Consider the following 15918-nt stretch of genomic DNA (forward strand, 5'->3'; position numbering starts at 1 on the left):
TCCAGTTTACTTTCCTGGGCATTTTCTTGGAGGTGAGTTCTGTGAGGGCTGTCACAATGGATCCATATCCCTTCACAAACCTCCTATAGTACCCAGTCAAGCCAAGGAATGCCCTGACTTGAGTCTGGGTTTTTGGAGCTGCCCAGTCCAGAATAGTCTGGATCTTAGGCTGGAGTGGCTGAACTTGGCCTCCACCTACAAGGTGTCCCAAGTAAACCACAGTTCCCTGCCCTATCTGGCATTTGGATGCCTTGATAGAGAGGCCTGCTGATTTCAGAGCCTTTAAAACCTTCTTCAGGTGGACCAGGTGATCCTGCCAGGTGGAGCTGAAGACAGCAATATCATCAAGATAAGCTGCACTAAAGGATTCCAACCCAGCAAGGACTTGATTCACCAACCTTTGGAAGGTGGCAGGGGCATTCTTTAACCCAAAGGGCATAACAGTAAACTGATAATGCCCATCAGGTGTGGAGAATGCTGTTTTCTCTTTTGCTCCAGGTGCCATTTTGATTTGCCAGTACCCTGCTGTTAAGTCAAAGGTACTTAAGAATTTGGCAGCACCTAATTTGTCAATCAGCTCGTCAGCTCTAGGAATGGGATGGGCATCTGTCTTGGTGACAGAATTAAGACCTCTGTAGTCCACACAAAACCTCATCTCTCTCTTTCCTTCTTTGGTGTGAGGTTTGGGGACTAAGACCACTGGGCTAGCCCAGGGGCTGTCAGAGTACTCAATTACTCCCAATTCCAGCATCTTGTGGACTTCCACCTTGATGCTTTCCTTAACTTGATCAGACTGTCTGAAGATTTTGGTTTTGACAGGCATGCTGTCTCCTGTGTCCACATTATGGGTACACAGGTGTGTCTGACCAGGGGTTAGGGAAAAGAGCTCAGCAAACTGTTGTAGGACCTTCCTACAGTCAGCTTGCTGTTGGCCAGAGAGGGTGTCTGAATAGATCACTCCATCCACTGAGCCATCTTTAGGGTCTGATGAGAGGAGATCAGGGAGAGGCTCACTCTCAGCTTCCTGCTCCTCATCTGCTACCATCAACAGATTCACATCAGCCCTATCATGGAAGAGTTTTAGGCGGTTTACATGGATCACCCTCTTGGGGCTCCTGCTAGTGCCTAGGTCCACCAGGTAGGTGACCTGACTCTTCTTTTCCAGGATTGGGTAAGGGCCACTCCATCTGTCCTGAAGTGCCCTGGGAGCCACAGGCTCCAAAACCCATACTTTCTGCCCTGGTTGAAATTCAACCATTGCAGCCTTTTGGTCATACCAAAACTTCTGGAGCTGTTAGCTGGCCTCAAGGTTTTTACTTGCCTTTTCCATGTACTCTGCCATTCTTGAGCGAAGGCCAAGTACATAGTCCACTATGTCTTGTTTAGGCTCATGAAGAGGTCTCTCCCAGCCTTCTTTAACAAGAGCAAGTGGTCCCCTCACAGGGTGGCCAAACAGAAGTTCAAAGGGTGAGAACCCTACTCCCTTCTGAGGCACCTCTCTGTAAGCGAAAAGCAGACATGGCAGGAGGACATCCCATCTCCTTTTGAGTTTTTCTGGGAGCCCCATGATCATGCCCTTTAATGTCTTGTTGAATCTCTCAACAAGGCCATTAGTTTGTGGATGATATGGTGTAGTGAACTTATAAGTCACTCCACACTCATTCCACATGTGTTTTAGGTATGCTGACATGAAGTTGGTACCTCTGTCAGACACCACCTCCTTAGGGAAACCCACTCTGGTAAAGATACCAATGAGGGCCTTGGCTACTGCAGGGGCAGTAGTCGACCTAAGGGGAATAGCTTCAGGATACCTAGTAGCATGATCCACTACTACTAGGATGTACATATTTCCTGAGGCTGTGGGAGGTTCAAGTGGACCCACTATGTCCACACCCACTCTTTCAAAGGGGACCCCCACCACTGGAAGTGGAATGAGGGGGGCCTTTGGATGCCCACCTGTCTTACCACTGGCTTGACAGGTGGGGCAGGAGAGGCAAAACTCCCTAACCTTCTGGGACATATTGGGCCAGTAGAAGTGGTTGACTAACCTCTCCCACGTCTTGGTTTGTCCCAAATGCCCAGCAAGGGGAATATCATGGGCTAAGGTCAGAATAAACTCTCTGAAACTCTGAGGCACTACCACTCTCCTAGTGGCACCAGGTTTGGGATCTCTTGCCTCAGTGTACAGGAGTCCATCTTCCCAATAGACCCTATGTGTTCCATTTTTCTTGCCTTTGGACTCTTCAGCAGCTTGCTGCCTAAGGCCTTCAAGAGAGGGACAGGTTTCTTGTCCCTTACACAGCTCTTCCCTTGAGGGTCCCCCTGGGCCCAAGAGCTCAACCTGATAAGGTTCTAGTTCCATAGGCTCAGTTCCCTCAGAGGGCAGAACTTCTTCCTGAGAAGAGAGGTTCTCTTTTTCTTGTTGTGTTGCAGCTGGTTTCCCAGCTGACTTTCCTTTTCTCTTGGTAGGCTGGGCCTTTCTTCCAGACTCTAGCTCTACTTTTTCACCCTGTGCCTTGCACTGTGCCCTTGTCTTGACACACACCAGTTCAGGGATACCCAGCATGGCTGCATGGGTTTTCAGTTCTTCCTCAGCCCATGCTGAGGACTCCAGGTCATTTCCAAGCAAACAGTCTACTGGGATATTTGAGGAGACCACCACCTGTTTCAGGCCATTGACCCCTCCCCACTCTAAAGTTACCATAGCCATGGGATGTACTTTAGTCTGATTGTCAGCGTTGGTGACTGGATAAGTTTGTCCAGCCAGGTATTGGCCAGGGGAAACCAGTTTCTCTGTCACCATAGTGACACTGGCACATGTATCCCTCAGGCCCTCTACACTTGTCCCATTAATTAAGAGCTGCTGCCTGTATTTTTGCATGTTAGGGGGCCAGGCAGCCAGTGTGGCTAAATCCACCCCACCCTCAGAGACTAATGTAGCTTCAGTGTGACACCTGATTTGCTCTGGGCACACTGTTGATCCCACTTGGAGACTGGCCATTCCAGTTTTAGCTGGATTGGAGTTAGAAGTGGTATCTTTCTTGGGACAAGCCTTGTCTCCAGTTTGGTGTCCAGACTGACTACAGCTACGACACCAAGCCTTTTTGGGATCAAAGTTTTTACCCTTGTACCCAGAATTGTTTTGTGAAGAGGCTCTGGGCCCACCCTCCTGTGCAGGTTTTTGGGGGCCTGTAGAAGACTCTTTACTATTTTTGTTTTTGGCTGTCTCACCACTCTTCCCCTGGGGAGGTTATGTGACCCCTTTCTCTTGGTCACCCCCTGTGGAAGTTTTGGACACCCTAGTCTTGACCCAATGGTCCGCCTTCTTTCCCAATTCTTGGGGAGAAATTGGTCCTAGGTCTACCAGATGCTGATGCAGTTTGTCATTGAAACAATTACTTAACAGGTGTTCTTTCACAAATAAATTGTACAGCCATCATAATTACTTACACCACTGCCTTGAATCCAACCCTCTAGTGTTTTTACTGAGTAGTCTACAAAGTCAACCCAGGTCTGGCTCGAGGATTTTTGAGCCCCCCTGAATCTAATCCTATACTCCTCAGTGGAGAATCCAAAGCCCTCAATCAGGGTACCCTTCATGAGGTCATAAGATTCTGCATCTTTTCCAGAGAGTGTGAGGAGTCTATCCCTACACTTTCCTGTGAACATTTCCCAAAGGAGAGCACCCCAGTGAGATTTGTTCACTTTTCTGGTTACACAAGCCCTCTCAAAAGCAGTGAACCATTTGGTGATGTCATCACCATCTTCATATTTAGTTACAATCCCTTTAGGGATTTTCAACATGTCAGGAGAATCTCTGACCCTATTTATGTTGCTGCCACCATTGATGGGTCCTAGGCCCATCTCTTGTCTTTCCCTTTCTATGGCTAGGATCTGTCTTTCCAAAGCCAATCTTTTGGTCATCCTGGCTAACTGGATGTCCTCTTCACTGGAGTTATCCTCAGTGATTTCAGAGAGGTTGGTCCCTCCTGTGAGGGAACCAGCATCTCTGACTATGATTTGTGGAGTCAGGGCTTGAGAGGCCCTGTCCTCCCTAGATAGGACTGGTGGGGGGGAATCACCCTCCAAGTCACTATACTCATCCTCTGTGTTGCCATCCTCAGAGGGGTTGGCTCTTTCAAACTCTGCCAACAGCTCCTGGAGCTGTAGTTTGGAAGGTCTGGAGCCCATTGCTATTTTCTTTAGTTTACAGAGTGACCTTAGCTCTCTCATCTGTAGATGGAGGTAAGGTGTGGTGTCGAGTTCCACCACATTCACATCTGTATTAGACATTATGCTTCTAAAAGTTGGAATACTTTTTAAGAAACTAAAACTAGTTCTAGGATCTAATTCAAACTTTTACCAAACTTTTAAACTCTAAAAGGAAATGCTAACAGGGACTAACACAAGGCCCTAGCAGGACTTTTAAGAATTTAGAAAAATGTCAAATTGTAAAAATCAATTTCTAATGACAATTTTTTGAATTTGTCGTGTGATCAGGTATTGGCTGAGTAGTCCAGCAAATGCAAAGTCTTGTACCCCACCGCTGATCCACCAATGTAGGAAGTTGGCTCTGTATGCACTATTTCAAAGTAAGGAATAGTATGCACAGAGTCCAAGGGTTCCCCTTAGAGGTACGATAGTGGCAAAAAGAGATAATACTAATGCTCTATTTTGTGGTAGTGTGGTCGAGCAGTAGGCTTATCAAAGGAGTAGTGTTAAGCATTTGTTGTACATACACACAGGCAATAAATGAGGAACACACACTCGGAGACAAATCCAGCCAATAGGTTTTGTTATAGAAAAATATATTTTCTTAGTTTATTTTAAGAACCACAGGTTCAAATTCTACATGTAATATCTCATTTGAAAGGTATTGCAGGTAAGTACTTTAGGAACTTGGAATCATTACATTAGCATGTATACTTTTTACATAAAACTCAATAAGCTGTTTTAAAAGTGGACACAGTGCAATTTTCACAGTTCCTGGGGGAGGTAAGTTTTTGTTAGTTTTGTCAGGTAAGTAAATCACTTACAAGTCTCAGGTTTGGGTCCAAGGTAGCCCACTGTTGGGGGTTCAGAGCAACCCCAAAGTTACCACACCAGCAGCTCAGGGCCGGTCAGGTGCAGAGGTCAAAGAGGTGCCCAAAACACATAGGCTGCAATGAAGAGAAGGGGGTGCCCCGGTTCCGGTCTGCCAGCAGGTAAGTATCCGCGTCTTCGGAGGGCAGACCAGGGGGGTTTTGTAGGGCACCGGGGGGGACACAAGTTCACACAAAAAGTACACCCTCAGCGGCACTGGGGCGGCCGGGTGCAGTGTAGAAACAAGCGTCGGGTTTTCAATGTAAATCAATGAGAGACCAAGGGATCTCTTCAGCGTTGCAGGCAGGCAAGGGGGGGGCTCCTCGGGGTAGCCACCACCTGGACAAGGGAGAGGACTTCCTGGGGGACACTCCTGCACAGGAGTTCCGTTCCTTTAGGTGCTGGGGGCTGCGGGTGCAGGGTCTTTTCCAGCTGTCGGGAAATGGAGTTCAGGCAGTCGCGGTCAGGGGGAGCCTCGGGATTCCCTCTGCAGGCGTCGCTGTGGGGGCTCAGGGGGGACAACTTTGGTTACTCACAGTCTCGGAGTCGCCGGAGGGTCCTCCCTGAGGTGTTGGTTCTCCACCAGTCGAGTCGGGGTCGCCGGGTGCAGTGTTGCAAGTCTCACGCTTCTTGCGGGGAGTTGCAGGGGTCTTTAAATCTGCTCCTTGAAACAAAGTTGCAGTTCTTTTTGGAGCAGTGCCGCTGTCCTCAGGAGTTTCTTGGTCTCTTGGAAGCAGGGCAGTCCTCTGAGGATTCAGAGGTCGCTGGTCCTGGAGAAAGCGTCGCTGGAGCAGGGTTCTTTAGAAGGCAGGAGACAGGCCGGTAGGACTGGGGCCAAAGCAGTTGGTGTCTTCTTTCTTCTTCTGCAGGGGTTTTCAGCTCAGCAGTCTTCTTCTTCAGTAAGTTGCAGGAATCTAAATTCTTAGGTTCAGGGGAGCCCTTAAATACTAAATTTAAGGGCGTGTTTAGGTCTGGGGGGTTAGTAGCCAATGGCTACTAGCCCTGAGGGTGGGTACACCCTCTTTGTGCCTCCTCCCAAGGGGAGGGGGTCACATCCCTAATCCTATTGGGGAATCCTCCATCTGCAAGATGGAGGATTTCTAAAAGTTAGAGTCACTTCAGCTCAGGACACCTTAGGGGCTGTCCTGACTGGCCAGTGACTCCTCCTTGTTATTCTCATTATTTTCTCCGGCCTTGCCGCCAAAAGTGGGGGCCATGGCCGGAGGGGGCGGGCAACTCCACTAGCTGGAGTGTCCTGCAGTGCTGGCACAAAGGGGTGAGCCTTTGAGGCTCACCGCCAGGTGTGACAGCTCCTGCCTGGGGGAGGTGTTAGCATCTCCACCCAGTGCAGGCTTTGTTACTGGCCTCAGAGTGACAAAGGCACTCTCCCCATGGGGCCAGCAACATGTCTCGGTTGTGGCAGGCTGCTGGAACCAATCAGCCTACACAGATAGTCGGTTAAGGTTTCAGGGGGCACCTCTAAGGTGCCCTCTGGGGTGTATTTTACAATAAAATGTACACTGGCATCAGTGTGCATTTATTGTGCTGAGAAGTTTGATACCAAACTTCCCAGTTTTCAGTGTAGCCATTATGGTATCAAAAGTACAGGTTAGGGAAAGAACACTGGTGCTGGGGCCTGGTTAGCAGGCCTCAGCACACTTTCAATTCAAAACATAGCATCAGCAAAGGCAAAAAGTCAGGGGGTAACCATGCCAAGGAGGCATTTCCTTACAAGGGCCAGAGCTGCTGAACTGGTTTGAGTGTCGGTATCAGCTCGATCGTCTGTGTTTCTGGGCAAATTACTTGATTACTGCCTAAAAACAATGAATATGAAAGTTTAATGTAACTAAACGATCATATAAAGTTCTCAGATACCTTTGGGTTGAGTTCCACTGTATAAAAACTGCAAAACAATGTACAAAGAGGTAAGAATAAAGCCTTAACATAAGGAAAGACAAATAGATATCTATTTTCTGGATGATTTGTACGAAGTGAAACCAGAAAATCTAGATACATTGAAACTTCCCTGCTTAAATTGTGTGATCTTAGGCAAATAATGCATGTCACCAAAACTCTTTTTTCTTCATTATCACATATGAAGGACCTTTCAACTATGTGATTTCACAATACCAGTTGTACAAAAACCTATTTTGCTTACTTTAATAGGCAGTAATTGTGCTTCATATTAATCTAGGTCACTTACAGTGTTCACATGACAATTGTCTTGCCTCTTACATAGCTGCCAAGCTTTCAGTTTACTTACGAGTGACATTTCCATGTAGTCATTGTGTGTATTCGTGACATTTCAGTGCCTTATGTGTGACACTTCGAGTGACAATTTATCATGAGTTGAGTGATGTGCCTGAAGTTATTATCAAAGTCACAGTCCTACATCATTTTCAGCCTGATCATTATGGAATCATTTCTGCAAGCACAGATAAGAACATGCTATCAAATATCTGTTAACATATAAGCAACAGTGCTACCCTCCCAATTGCAGAATGGCATCGTCGATGCTCTTATCTATGTAGCACTCCTATTGATATTGGGATGTCAGATGCAGTTGGTCAGTAACCTATGGGCTGCAGAGTTAACAGGACCAAGCCATTGTTCTTATCAGGGAGGCATCCCAATTCTACCTTGCCTGCAAATCACTGTGCGACCACCTTTGACAGTTCTGCGTAGGCAAGAGTGCTATAGATTTAGTATGACTTGCTACACACCCCACAGTCTGGGCAGACAAATGTGCGACCCACAGGACTGCTTGGAGTGAACAGTGACAATGGAACAGCCGCCCAGCATCTATTGTCACACAGACACCTCCCTTCTGAGCTGAACATGCAAAAGGCCTACAAAGGCATATACTGACAAACAAAACATAACTTATACTATATTCAACCATAACGTGTCAGTGGTTGACTGCTCCACACAACACACACAGATATATTGGGTCGCTGTGATTACTCCTCGCTTACTGCCTATCCTATACATGGTGACCCTGGCACAAAGAGAAGCTGAAGGAGTAAAGTATACTATCAGCAGCGAATATTAATAAACTGCTCATCATTCAGCAATCATCTATATTGAGCATTGCAACATGCCCACATATTTCAAAAAGCATTTTCCGAAATTTAGTGCATATTCGTTTTGAAAGTAATTTGACACATTACAAACACTTTAAGACTATTAATTTAGATGTGATTGTGTATCACTTCTGTCAATAGATTGTTCAATTTCATTTTTCATCATTACAAGGCTAGTGCAGTCGGGACTTGCAGTGAGATCTAGGATGTTGGAAGACCAAATGTGATGAAAGACACAACCAGAACTTGCCTTTTAGCCAACAACATTATTGCCTTATGGGAATCTTAGTTTCATTTACCACTCCAACAGTGGAACCAATCTTAGCTTGACAAAGTTGACTAAAATGTATGTGCCACCATGTTACTCATGAAATACTGCCCCCTGCCGGCCATTCACCAGACGGGTACATCTTTGCCAAGCATTAGCTGGAGCTATACCACTAACTGCCCCAGGAACCCCCAGTGTAGGCACCAGCTCTGCCAGCATGACAGAGGAGTCACCAGCTCTGCCACTCATATCTGAATATTAACTATATTCTCAGCTGTGCCACGTATACCCTAAGCCACCCACTAGGTGTGATGGGCTGGCCAGGACAGTAGCTCAGAGCAATCAACTCTGCCAGTCATTCCAAGGTAGCTACCAACTCTTCCATGCAGGTTATCTAAATGCCCGGCACCTGATCTCAAGAAAACCTGTCCACGTCTCCCATTTCTTCCTTTCAAATGAGAGTCAGTTTTAGCACCCATGAGCTAACATATTTACTTGAGCTGTGTGTTAGTTTATTTCTCTTTTGAAAGTAAGTGGGGACGGTATCCCACATTATTTACACTGGAGCGAACAACGAGTGCAGAAGCATTGGTACAATGTTTCATGTTTGTGTGAGATAAGAAAGGAGACAACAGATTTTGCTTTTGCCTATATCAGAGTAAGAATTTTGCACTGAAAACCGTGTGCAGCGCATTGTGTGTCATGGCTGCACTGATACACATGTTTTTGCCAGATTTGGCACTACACTAAAAAACACAAGTGGCGCAAATGGATATGTCATGTTGTCTTTGCATTGGTGTGAACGTAGTACAATACAGTCCTTGAACCCCCTCAAGATGACCCTAGGCCCCAAATGTTAAATACCAACTTTATGCATAATGGTGACATCATTCATAGTTACTTAAGTCATGCGTTGTTGGGGTAAATTCAAGTGGCTCACAAGCAGTCCTGTGAGCAGCATGCAGGACCACTCGAAGAACCAGCCTTGGAGGTGCGCCCTGCAGGATCCAGGTCTGGCCAGAGCCTAGCTAAGAACCAGCACCACCAGGCCTGAGAAGTTCTAGGTGCTCAGTATTTTGCTTAGCCCTCTTTCCACCAGGTCGGATGATTGCTCTGAGAGCAGTGACACAGCGGCAGCCGAGCTCACTGGTGCAGGGATTGTGGGTCATCGCAGCCATTGAGATAATCCATGTCAGGGACTGTTCCGTTTACATTTCACATTTAAATTAATATTGCATTCCCTTGCATGCTGATAGCAGCTTTTACCATTGATGCCTGAAGAGTGATCCATAGTCCCTGTAGTCTATATGTGAGCGGTGGGTGTGGTGAAGGGGTGATAGAGGACACAAACACGGACGGTTGACTACCCTTTTCAGGGGTTTACGTGCTTTTATTATGTTTGGCGGTATTACTGGGGAATACTAAAATAGTCTCTTAGTATCTCAGGGTTCTTAGGATCCTTTTCCTTTTCTTCTCTTCCTGCTCTGGTCTTTGTCCGTCTCAAATGGGGTTGTTTATTCCTTCCCTCTCTTTCCTTTTCAGGTGGCGTGTTCCGATATCCTGGTGGCAGGTTTCCTCGAAAGAAAACAAGGTGGCAGCCGGTAAGTGGGGAAGGATAAGTACTTGATTATTTCTATATATAGGGGTACGTGAGAGGAGGTGAAATACGTAAGGGGGGGGGGGGGTGATGGAGGGGTTATTCTATTCCTTTAGTGGGGAGGTGAGTGGGACTCTTTTCCCTAGTGCCAGCCCAACCTATATGGTGCTCAGGGAACTTATCCCAGCTTAGACGCTCCCCCTTTAAAATAGTCACCCTGTCTCCCTTCCACCCCTTTCCACCCCTTTTTAGTCCTCCCCTCACCTCCTACCCCTTCCCTTCCCTGGTCCCTCTTACGGCCCTTTACTAGAGCACGTACCTTGTCCAGCCACGACCCTCCTGGGCCGTGGCAGGCTGTTGCGTCCTCCGTCTCCTCTCGGTGGGGCTCTTCAGACTTCTCTTCCTCCTCGTTTCCTTGGTGTCCCGGGTTGGCGCTTCTCCTCGCCTCTCCTTCACGCTCCGATTCGGCGCTTCTCCCTATTTCGTCCTGGTGCTCTGTTTCGGCGTCTCTCTCCTCCTCGCTCTTCTTTCTGGTCTCTTCCTCTGCCTCCTGATCGCGTCCCGCGGAGCCGCCGCGTCCTGTTGCTCGGAGTCCTTCTTCAGTGTCGGCCACCCGGAACTCCGGGGCCGACTTCCGTCTCCTCCCCCACGCGTCTCCATGACGACGGGGTTGGAGACTGGCCGAGGAGCGCCATGATCCGGACTCTTGCGGCGCCGCCCTCCTACACACCCCTTCCCATGAACGGGACTGGTAGAGGCCCGAGGAGTCCGGGCAGCGGGAGAGGAAGTCCGCAGGACATTGGCGAGCTCCAGGGATATGGCGGACCTGGAAAGTAAAGGGTTGCAATTCAAGGAACCAGCGGAGTATCCGGGAATTGGAGTCCTTATGGGAAGCCAACCACGTTAAGGGCGCATGATCGGTGTAGAGGATGTAAGGACGCCCCAGGAGATAATACTGCAGACATTCGATCGCCCATTTAATGGCCAGACATTCCTTCTCTATAGTGGGGTAGTTCGTTTCCCTAGGTAACAGCTTCCTACTGATGTAGACTATTGGATGTTCATGTCCTTGGGGGTCAGGTTGTGCCAAGAAGGCCCCTAACCCGACATTGGATGCGTCCGTAAAGAGATGGAAAGACTTGGTGAAATCGGGACAACGTAACACTGGCTCGGTTGTAAGGGCTTCCTTGAGCCACTGGAATCCCCGAAGTTGGGAGGGGGAGAAAGGGGGTAGGATAGTCGGGTATTGTTTTTTTAGGAGGTCCGTAAGGGGGGCTGTTATAGTAGAATATTGTGGGATGAACCGTCGGTAATATCCCACTAGCCCCAGGAAAGAGCGAAGTTCCTTCTTTGTGGTAGGAAGGGGAATTTGGCGAATGGTGGCTACTTTATCCTTTTGAGGACTCAACAGTCCATTCCCGATAACGTACCCTAGATAGGCTATCTGGGTCTGACCCAGTACACATTTGTTTGGATTAGCAGTAAGCCCTGCTGCGGACAGTGCGGAGAATACCTTTTCCAGGTGTAGGAGGTGGGTAGACCAGGTAGAACTAAAAATGACAATGTCATCAAGATATGCGGCTGTAAACTCATGGTAGGGCCTTAGTATTTGATCCATTAGTCGTTGGAACGTTGCGGGGGCACCATGAAGCCCAAAAGGGAGCACAGTGAATTGGTACAGCCCTGAAGGGGATACGAACGCTGTTTTTTCTTTGTCAGTGGGTGCTAAGGGGATCTGCCAATACCCTTTTGTCAGATCAATAGTAGTCATATATCTGGCCTGCCCAATCTTCTCTAAGACTTCATCCACCCGAGGAATGGGGTATGTATCAAAAAGGGATATCTCATTGAGCTTCCGGAAGTCAATGCAGAAGCGGATAGAACCATCCGGTTTCGGTACTATGACAATCGGAGAACACCACGGGCTGGTAGATGTTTCAATGACCCCTAAACGCAACATTTTGGCTATTTCCTCTTCTATGAGGGTTTTCCTTGCCTCGGGAATTCGATAAGGTCGTTGGCGTACTATTTTCCCTTCCGGGGTTCTAATGTGATGTTGGACTAGTTCCGTTTTCCCCGGTAGTTCAGAAAACAAAAAGGCATGACGGTGAACTAACTCCGTCATTTGTCGGGTCTCTATCTCGGAAAGGGATTCATTGATTTTTGGGAGTGGTTGAAGCTTATACAATGAGGTGGGGCACAATTCCAACCCTAAAGGTTGAGTTGGCGTGATCCTACAACCTCTCGCTAATGCTACGTTCTCGTTCACGGGTTCTTCCCATTTTTTCAATAGGTTGATGTGGTATATCTGGGTTCGTCTTGGACTATTACTTAATTCTAATAAATAAGTAACGGGGGTAACTCTTTTTAAGATTTTGTATGGTCCCTGCCATTTGGCTATTAATTTGTGCTCTGAGGTGGGCCTGAGCATTAGCACCTTGTCATTGGGTTGTAAGGTTCTGAGTTTGGTACTGTAGGAAGTTGGCTCTGTATGTGCTATTTCAAAGTAAGGAATAGCATGCACAGAGTCCAAGGGTTCCCCTTAGAGGTAAAATAGTGGTAAAAATAGATAATACTAATGCTCTATTTTGTGGTAGTGTGGTCGAGCAGTAGGCTTATCCAAGGAGTAGTGTTAAGCATTTGTTGTACATACACATAGACAATAAATGAGGTACACACACTCAGAGACAAATCCAGCCAATAGGTTTTGTTATAGAAAAATATATTTTCTTAGTTTATTTTAAGAACCACAGGTTCAAATTTAACATGTAATATCTTGTTTGAAAGGTATTGCAGGTAAGTACATTTAGGAACTGTGAATCATTTCAATTGCATGTATACTTTTCAAGTTATTGACAAATAGCTATTTCAAAAGTGGACACTTAGTGCAATTTTCACAGTTCCTAGGGGAGGTAAGTTTTTGTTAGTTTTACCAGGTAAGTAAGACACTTACAGGGTTCAGTTCTTGGTCCAAGGTAGCCCACCGTTGGGGGTTCAGAGCAACCCCAAAGTCACCACACCAGCAGCTCAGGGCCGGTCAGGTGCAGAGTTCAAAGTGGTGCCCAAAACACATAGGCTAGAATGGAGAGAAGGGGGTGCCCCGGTTCCGGTCTGCTTGCAGGTAAGTACCCGCGTCTTCGGAGGGCAGACCAGGGGGGTTTTGTAGGGCACCGGGGGGGACACAAGCCCACACAGAAATTTCACCCTCAGCAGCGCGGGGGCGGCCGGGTGCAGTGTAGAAACAAGCGTCGGGTTTTCAATGTTAGTCTATGAGAGATCAACGGATCTCTTCAGCGCTGCAGGCAGGCAAGGGGGGGCTTCCTCGGGGAAACCTCCACTTGGGCAAGGGAGAGGGACTCCTGGGGGTCACTTCTCCAGTGAAAGTCCGGTCCTTCAGGTCCTGGGGGCTGCGGGTGCAGGGTCTTTTCCAGGCGTCGGGACTTAGGTTTCAGAGAGTCGCGGTCAGGGGAAGCCTCGGGATTCCCTCTGCAGGCGGCGCTGTGGGGGCTCAGGGGGGACAGGTTTTGGTACTCACAGTCGGAGAGTAGTCTGGGGGTCCTCCCTGAGGTGTTGGTTCTCCACCAGCCGAGTCGGGGTCGCCGGGTGCAGTGTTGCAAGTCTCACGCTTCTTGCGGGGAGTTGCAGGGTTCTTTAAAGCTGCTTCTTGAAACAAAGTTGCAGTCTTTTTGGAGCAGGTCCGCTGTCCTCGGGAGTTTCTGGTCGTCGTCGAAGCAGGGCAGTCCTCAGAGGATTCAGAGGTCGCTGGTCCCTTTGGAAGGCGTCGCTGGAGCAGAGTTCTTTGGAAGGCAGGAGACAGGCCGGTGAGTTTCTGGAGCCAAGGCAGTTGTTGTCTTCTGGTCTTCCTCTGCAGGGGTTTTCAGCTGGGCAGTCCTTCTTCTTGTTGTCGCATGAATCTAATTTTCTAGGGTTCAGGGTAGCCCTTAAATACTAAATTTAAGGGCGTGTTTAGGTCTGGGGGGTTAGTAGCCAATGGCTACTAGCCCTGAGGGTGGGTACACCCTCTTTGTGCCTCCTCCCAAGGGGAGGGGGTCACAATCCTAACCCTATTGGGGGAATCCTCCATCTGCAAGATGGAGGATTTCTAAAAGTTAGAGTCACCTCAGCTCAGGACACCTTAGGGGCTGTCCTGACTGGCCAGTGACTCCTCCTTGTTGCTTTCTTTGTTCCCTCCAGCCTTGCCGCCAAAAGTGGGGGCCGTGGCCGGAGGGGGCGGGCAACTCCACTAAGCTGGAGTGCCCTGCTGGGCTGTGACAAAGGGGTGAGCCTTTGAGGCTCACCGCCAGGTGTCACAGCTCCTGCCTGGGGGAGGTGTTAGCATCTCCACCCAGTGCAGGCTTTGTTACTGGCCTCAGAGTGACAAAGGCACTCTCCCCATGGGGCCAGCAACATGTCTCTAGTGTGGCAGGCTGCTGGAACTAGTCAGCCTACACAGACAGTCGGTTAAGTTTCAGGGGGCACCTCTAAGGTGCCCTCTGGGGTGTATTTTGCAATAAAATGTACACTGGCATCAGTGTGCATTTATTGTGCTGAGAAGTTTGATACCAAACTTCCCAGTTTTCAGTGTAGCCATTATGGTGCTGTGGAGTTCGTGTTTGACAAACTCCCAGACCATATACTCTTATGGCTACCCTGCACTTACAATGTCTAAGGTTTTGTTTAGACACTGTAGGGGTACCATGCTCATGCACTGGTACCCTCACCTATGGTATAGTGCACCCTGCCTTAGGGCTGTAAGGCCTGCTAGAGGGGTGTCTTACCTATACTGCATAGGCAGTGAGAGGCTGGCATGGCACCCTGAGGGGAGTGCCATGTCGACTTACTCGTTTTGTCCTCACTAGCACACACAAGCTGGCAAGCAGTGTGTCTGTGCTGAGTGAGAGGTCTCCAGGGTGGCATAAGACATGCTGCAGCCCTTAGAGACCTTCCTTGGCATCAGGGCCCTTGGTACTAGAAGTACCAGTTACAAGGGACTTATCTGGATGCCAGGGTCTGCCAATTGTGGATACAAAAGTACAGGTTAGGGAAAGAACACTGGTGCTGGGGCCTGGTTAGCAGGCCTCAGCACACTTTCAATTCAAAACATAGCATCAGCAAAGGCAAAAAGTCAGGGGGCAACCATGCCAAGGAGGCATTTCCTTACAACCAACCCCCCCCCAAACGAAAGAGGATGAGACTAACCTTTCCCAAGAGAGTCTTCATTTTCTAAGTGGAAGAACCTGGAAAGGCCATCTGCATTGGCATGGGCAGTCCCAAGTCTGTGTTCCACTATAAAGTCCATTCCCTGTAGGGAGATGGACCACCTCAACAGTTTAGGATTTTCACCTTTCATTTGCATCAGCCATTTGAGAGGTCTGTGGTCAGTTTGAACTAGGAAGTGAGTCCCAAAGAGGTATGGTCTCAGCTTCTTCAGGGACCAAACCACAGCAAAGGCCTCCCTCTCAATGGCACTCCAACGCTGCTCCCTGGGGAGTAACCTCCTGCTAATGAAAGCAACAGGCTGGTCAAGGCCATCATCATTTGTTTGGGACAAAACTGCCCCTATCCCATGTTCAGAGGCATCTGTCTGCACAATGAACTGCTTAGAATAATCTGGAGCTTTTAGAACTGGTGCTGAGCACATTGCTTGTTTCAGGGTGTCAAAGGCCTGTTGGCATTCCACAGTCCAGTTCACTTTCTTGGGCATTTTCTTGGAGGTGAGTTCAGTGAGGGCTGTCACAATGGATCCATATCCCTTCACAAACCTCCTGTAGTACCCAGTCAAGCCAAGGAATGCCCTGACTTGAGTCTGGGTTTTTGGAGCTACCCAGTCCAGAATAGTTTGGATCTTGGGTTGGAGTGGCTGAACTTGGCCTCCACCTACAAGGTGT

The 15918-nt window shown here is 48.4% G+C and overlaps 1 protein-coding gene across 1 annotated transcript in view; it reads right to left on the bottom strand.

Moving 5' to 3' along the window:
* The window catches only part of LOC138283596 (octapeptide-repeat protein T2-like), a 39431-nt gene that overhangs the window by 12799 nt on the left and 10714 nt on the right, over window positions 1-15918 (bottom strand). Inside the window, exon 3 of the mRNA XM_069221536.1 lies at window positions 10350-10856. Coding sequence (XP_069077637.1) covers window positions 10350-10856 — 507 coding nt within the window. The remainder of the gene's footprint in view (window positions 1-10349; window positions 10857-15918) is intronic.

Source organism: Pleurodeles waltl, chromosome 3_1, assembly GCF_031143425.1.
Source record: "Pleurodeles waltl isolate 20211129_DDA chromosome 3_1, aPleWal1.hap1.20221129, whole genome shotgun sequence".
NCBI lineage: Eukaryota > Metazoa > Chordata > Amphibia > Caudata > Salamandridae > Pleurodeles > Pleurodeles waltl.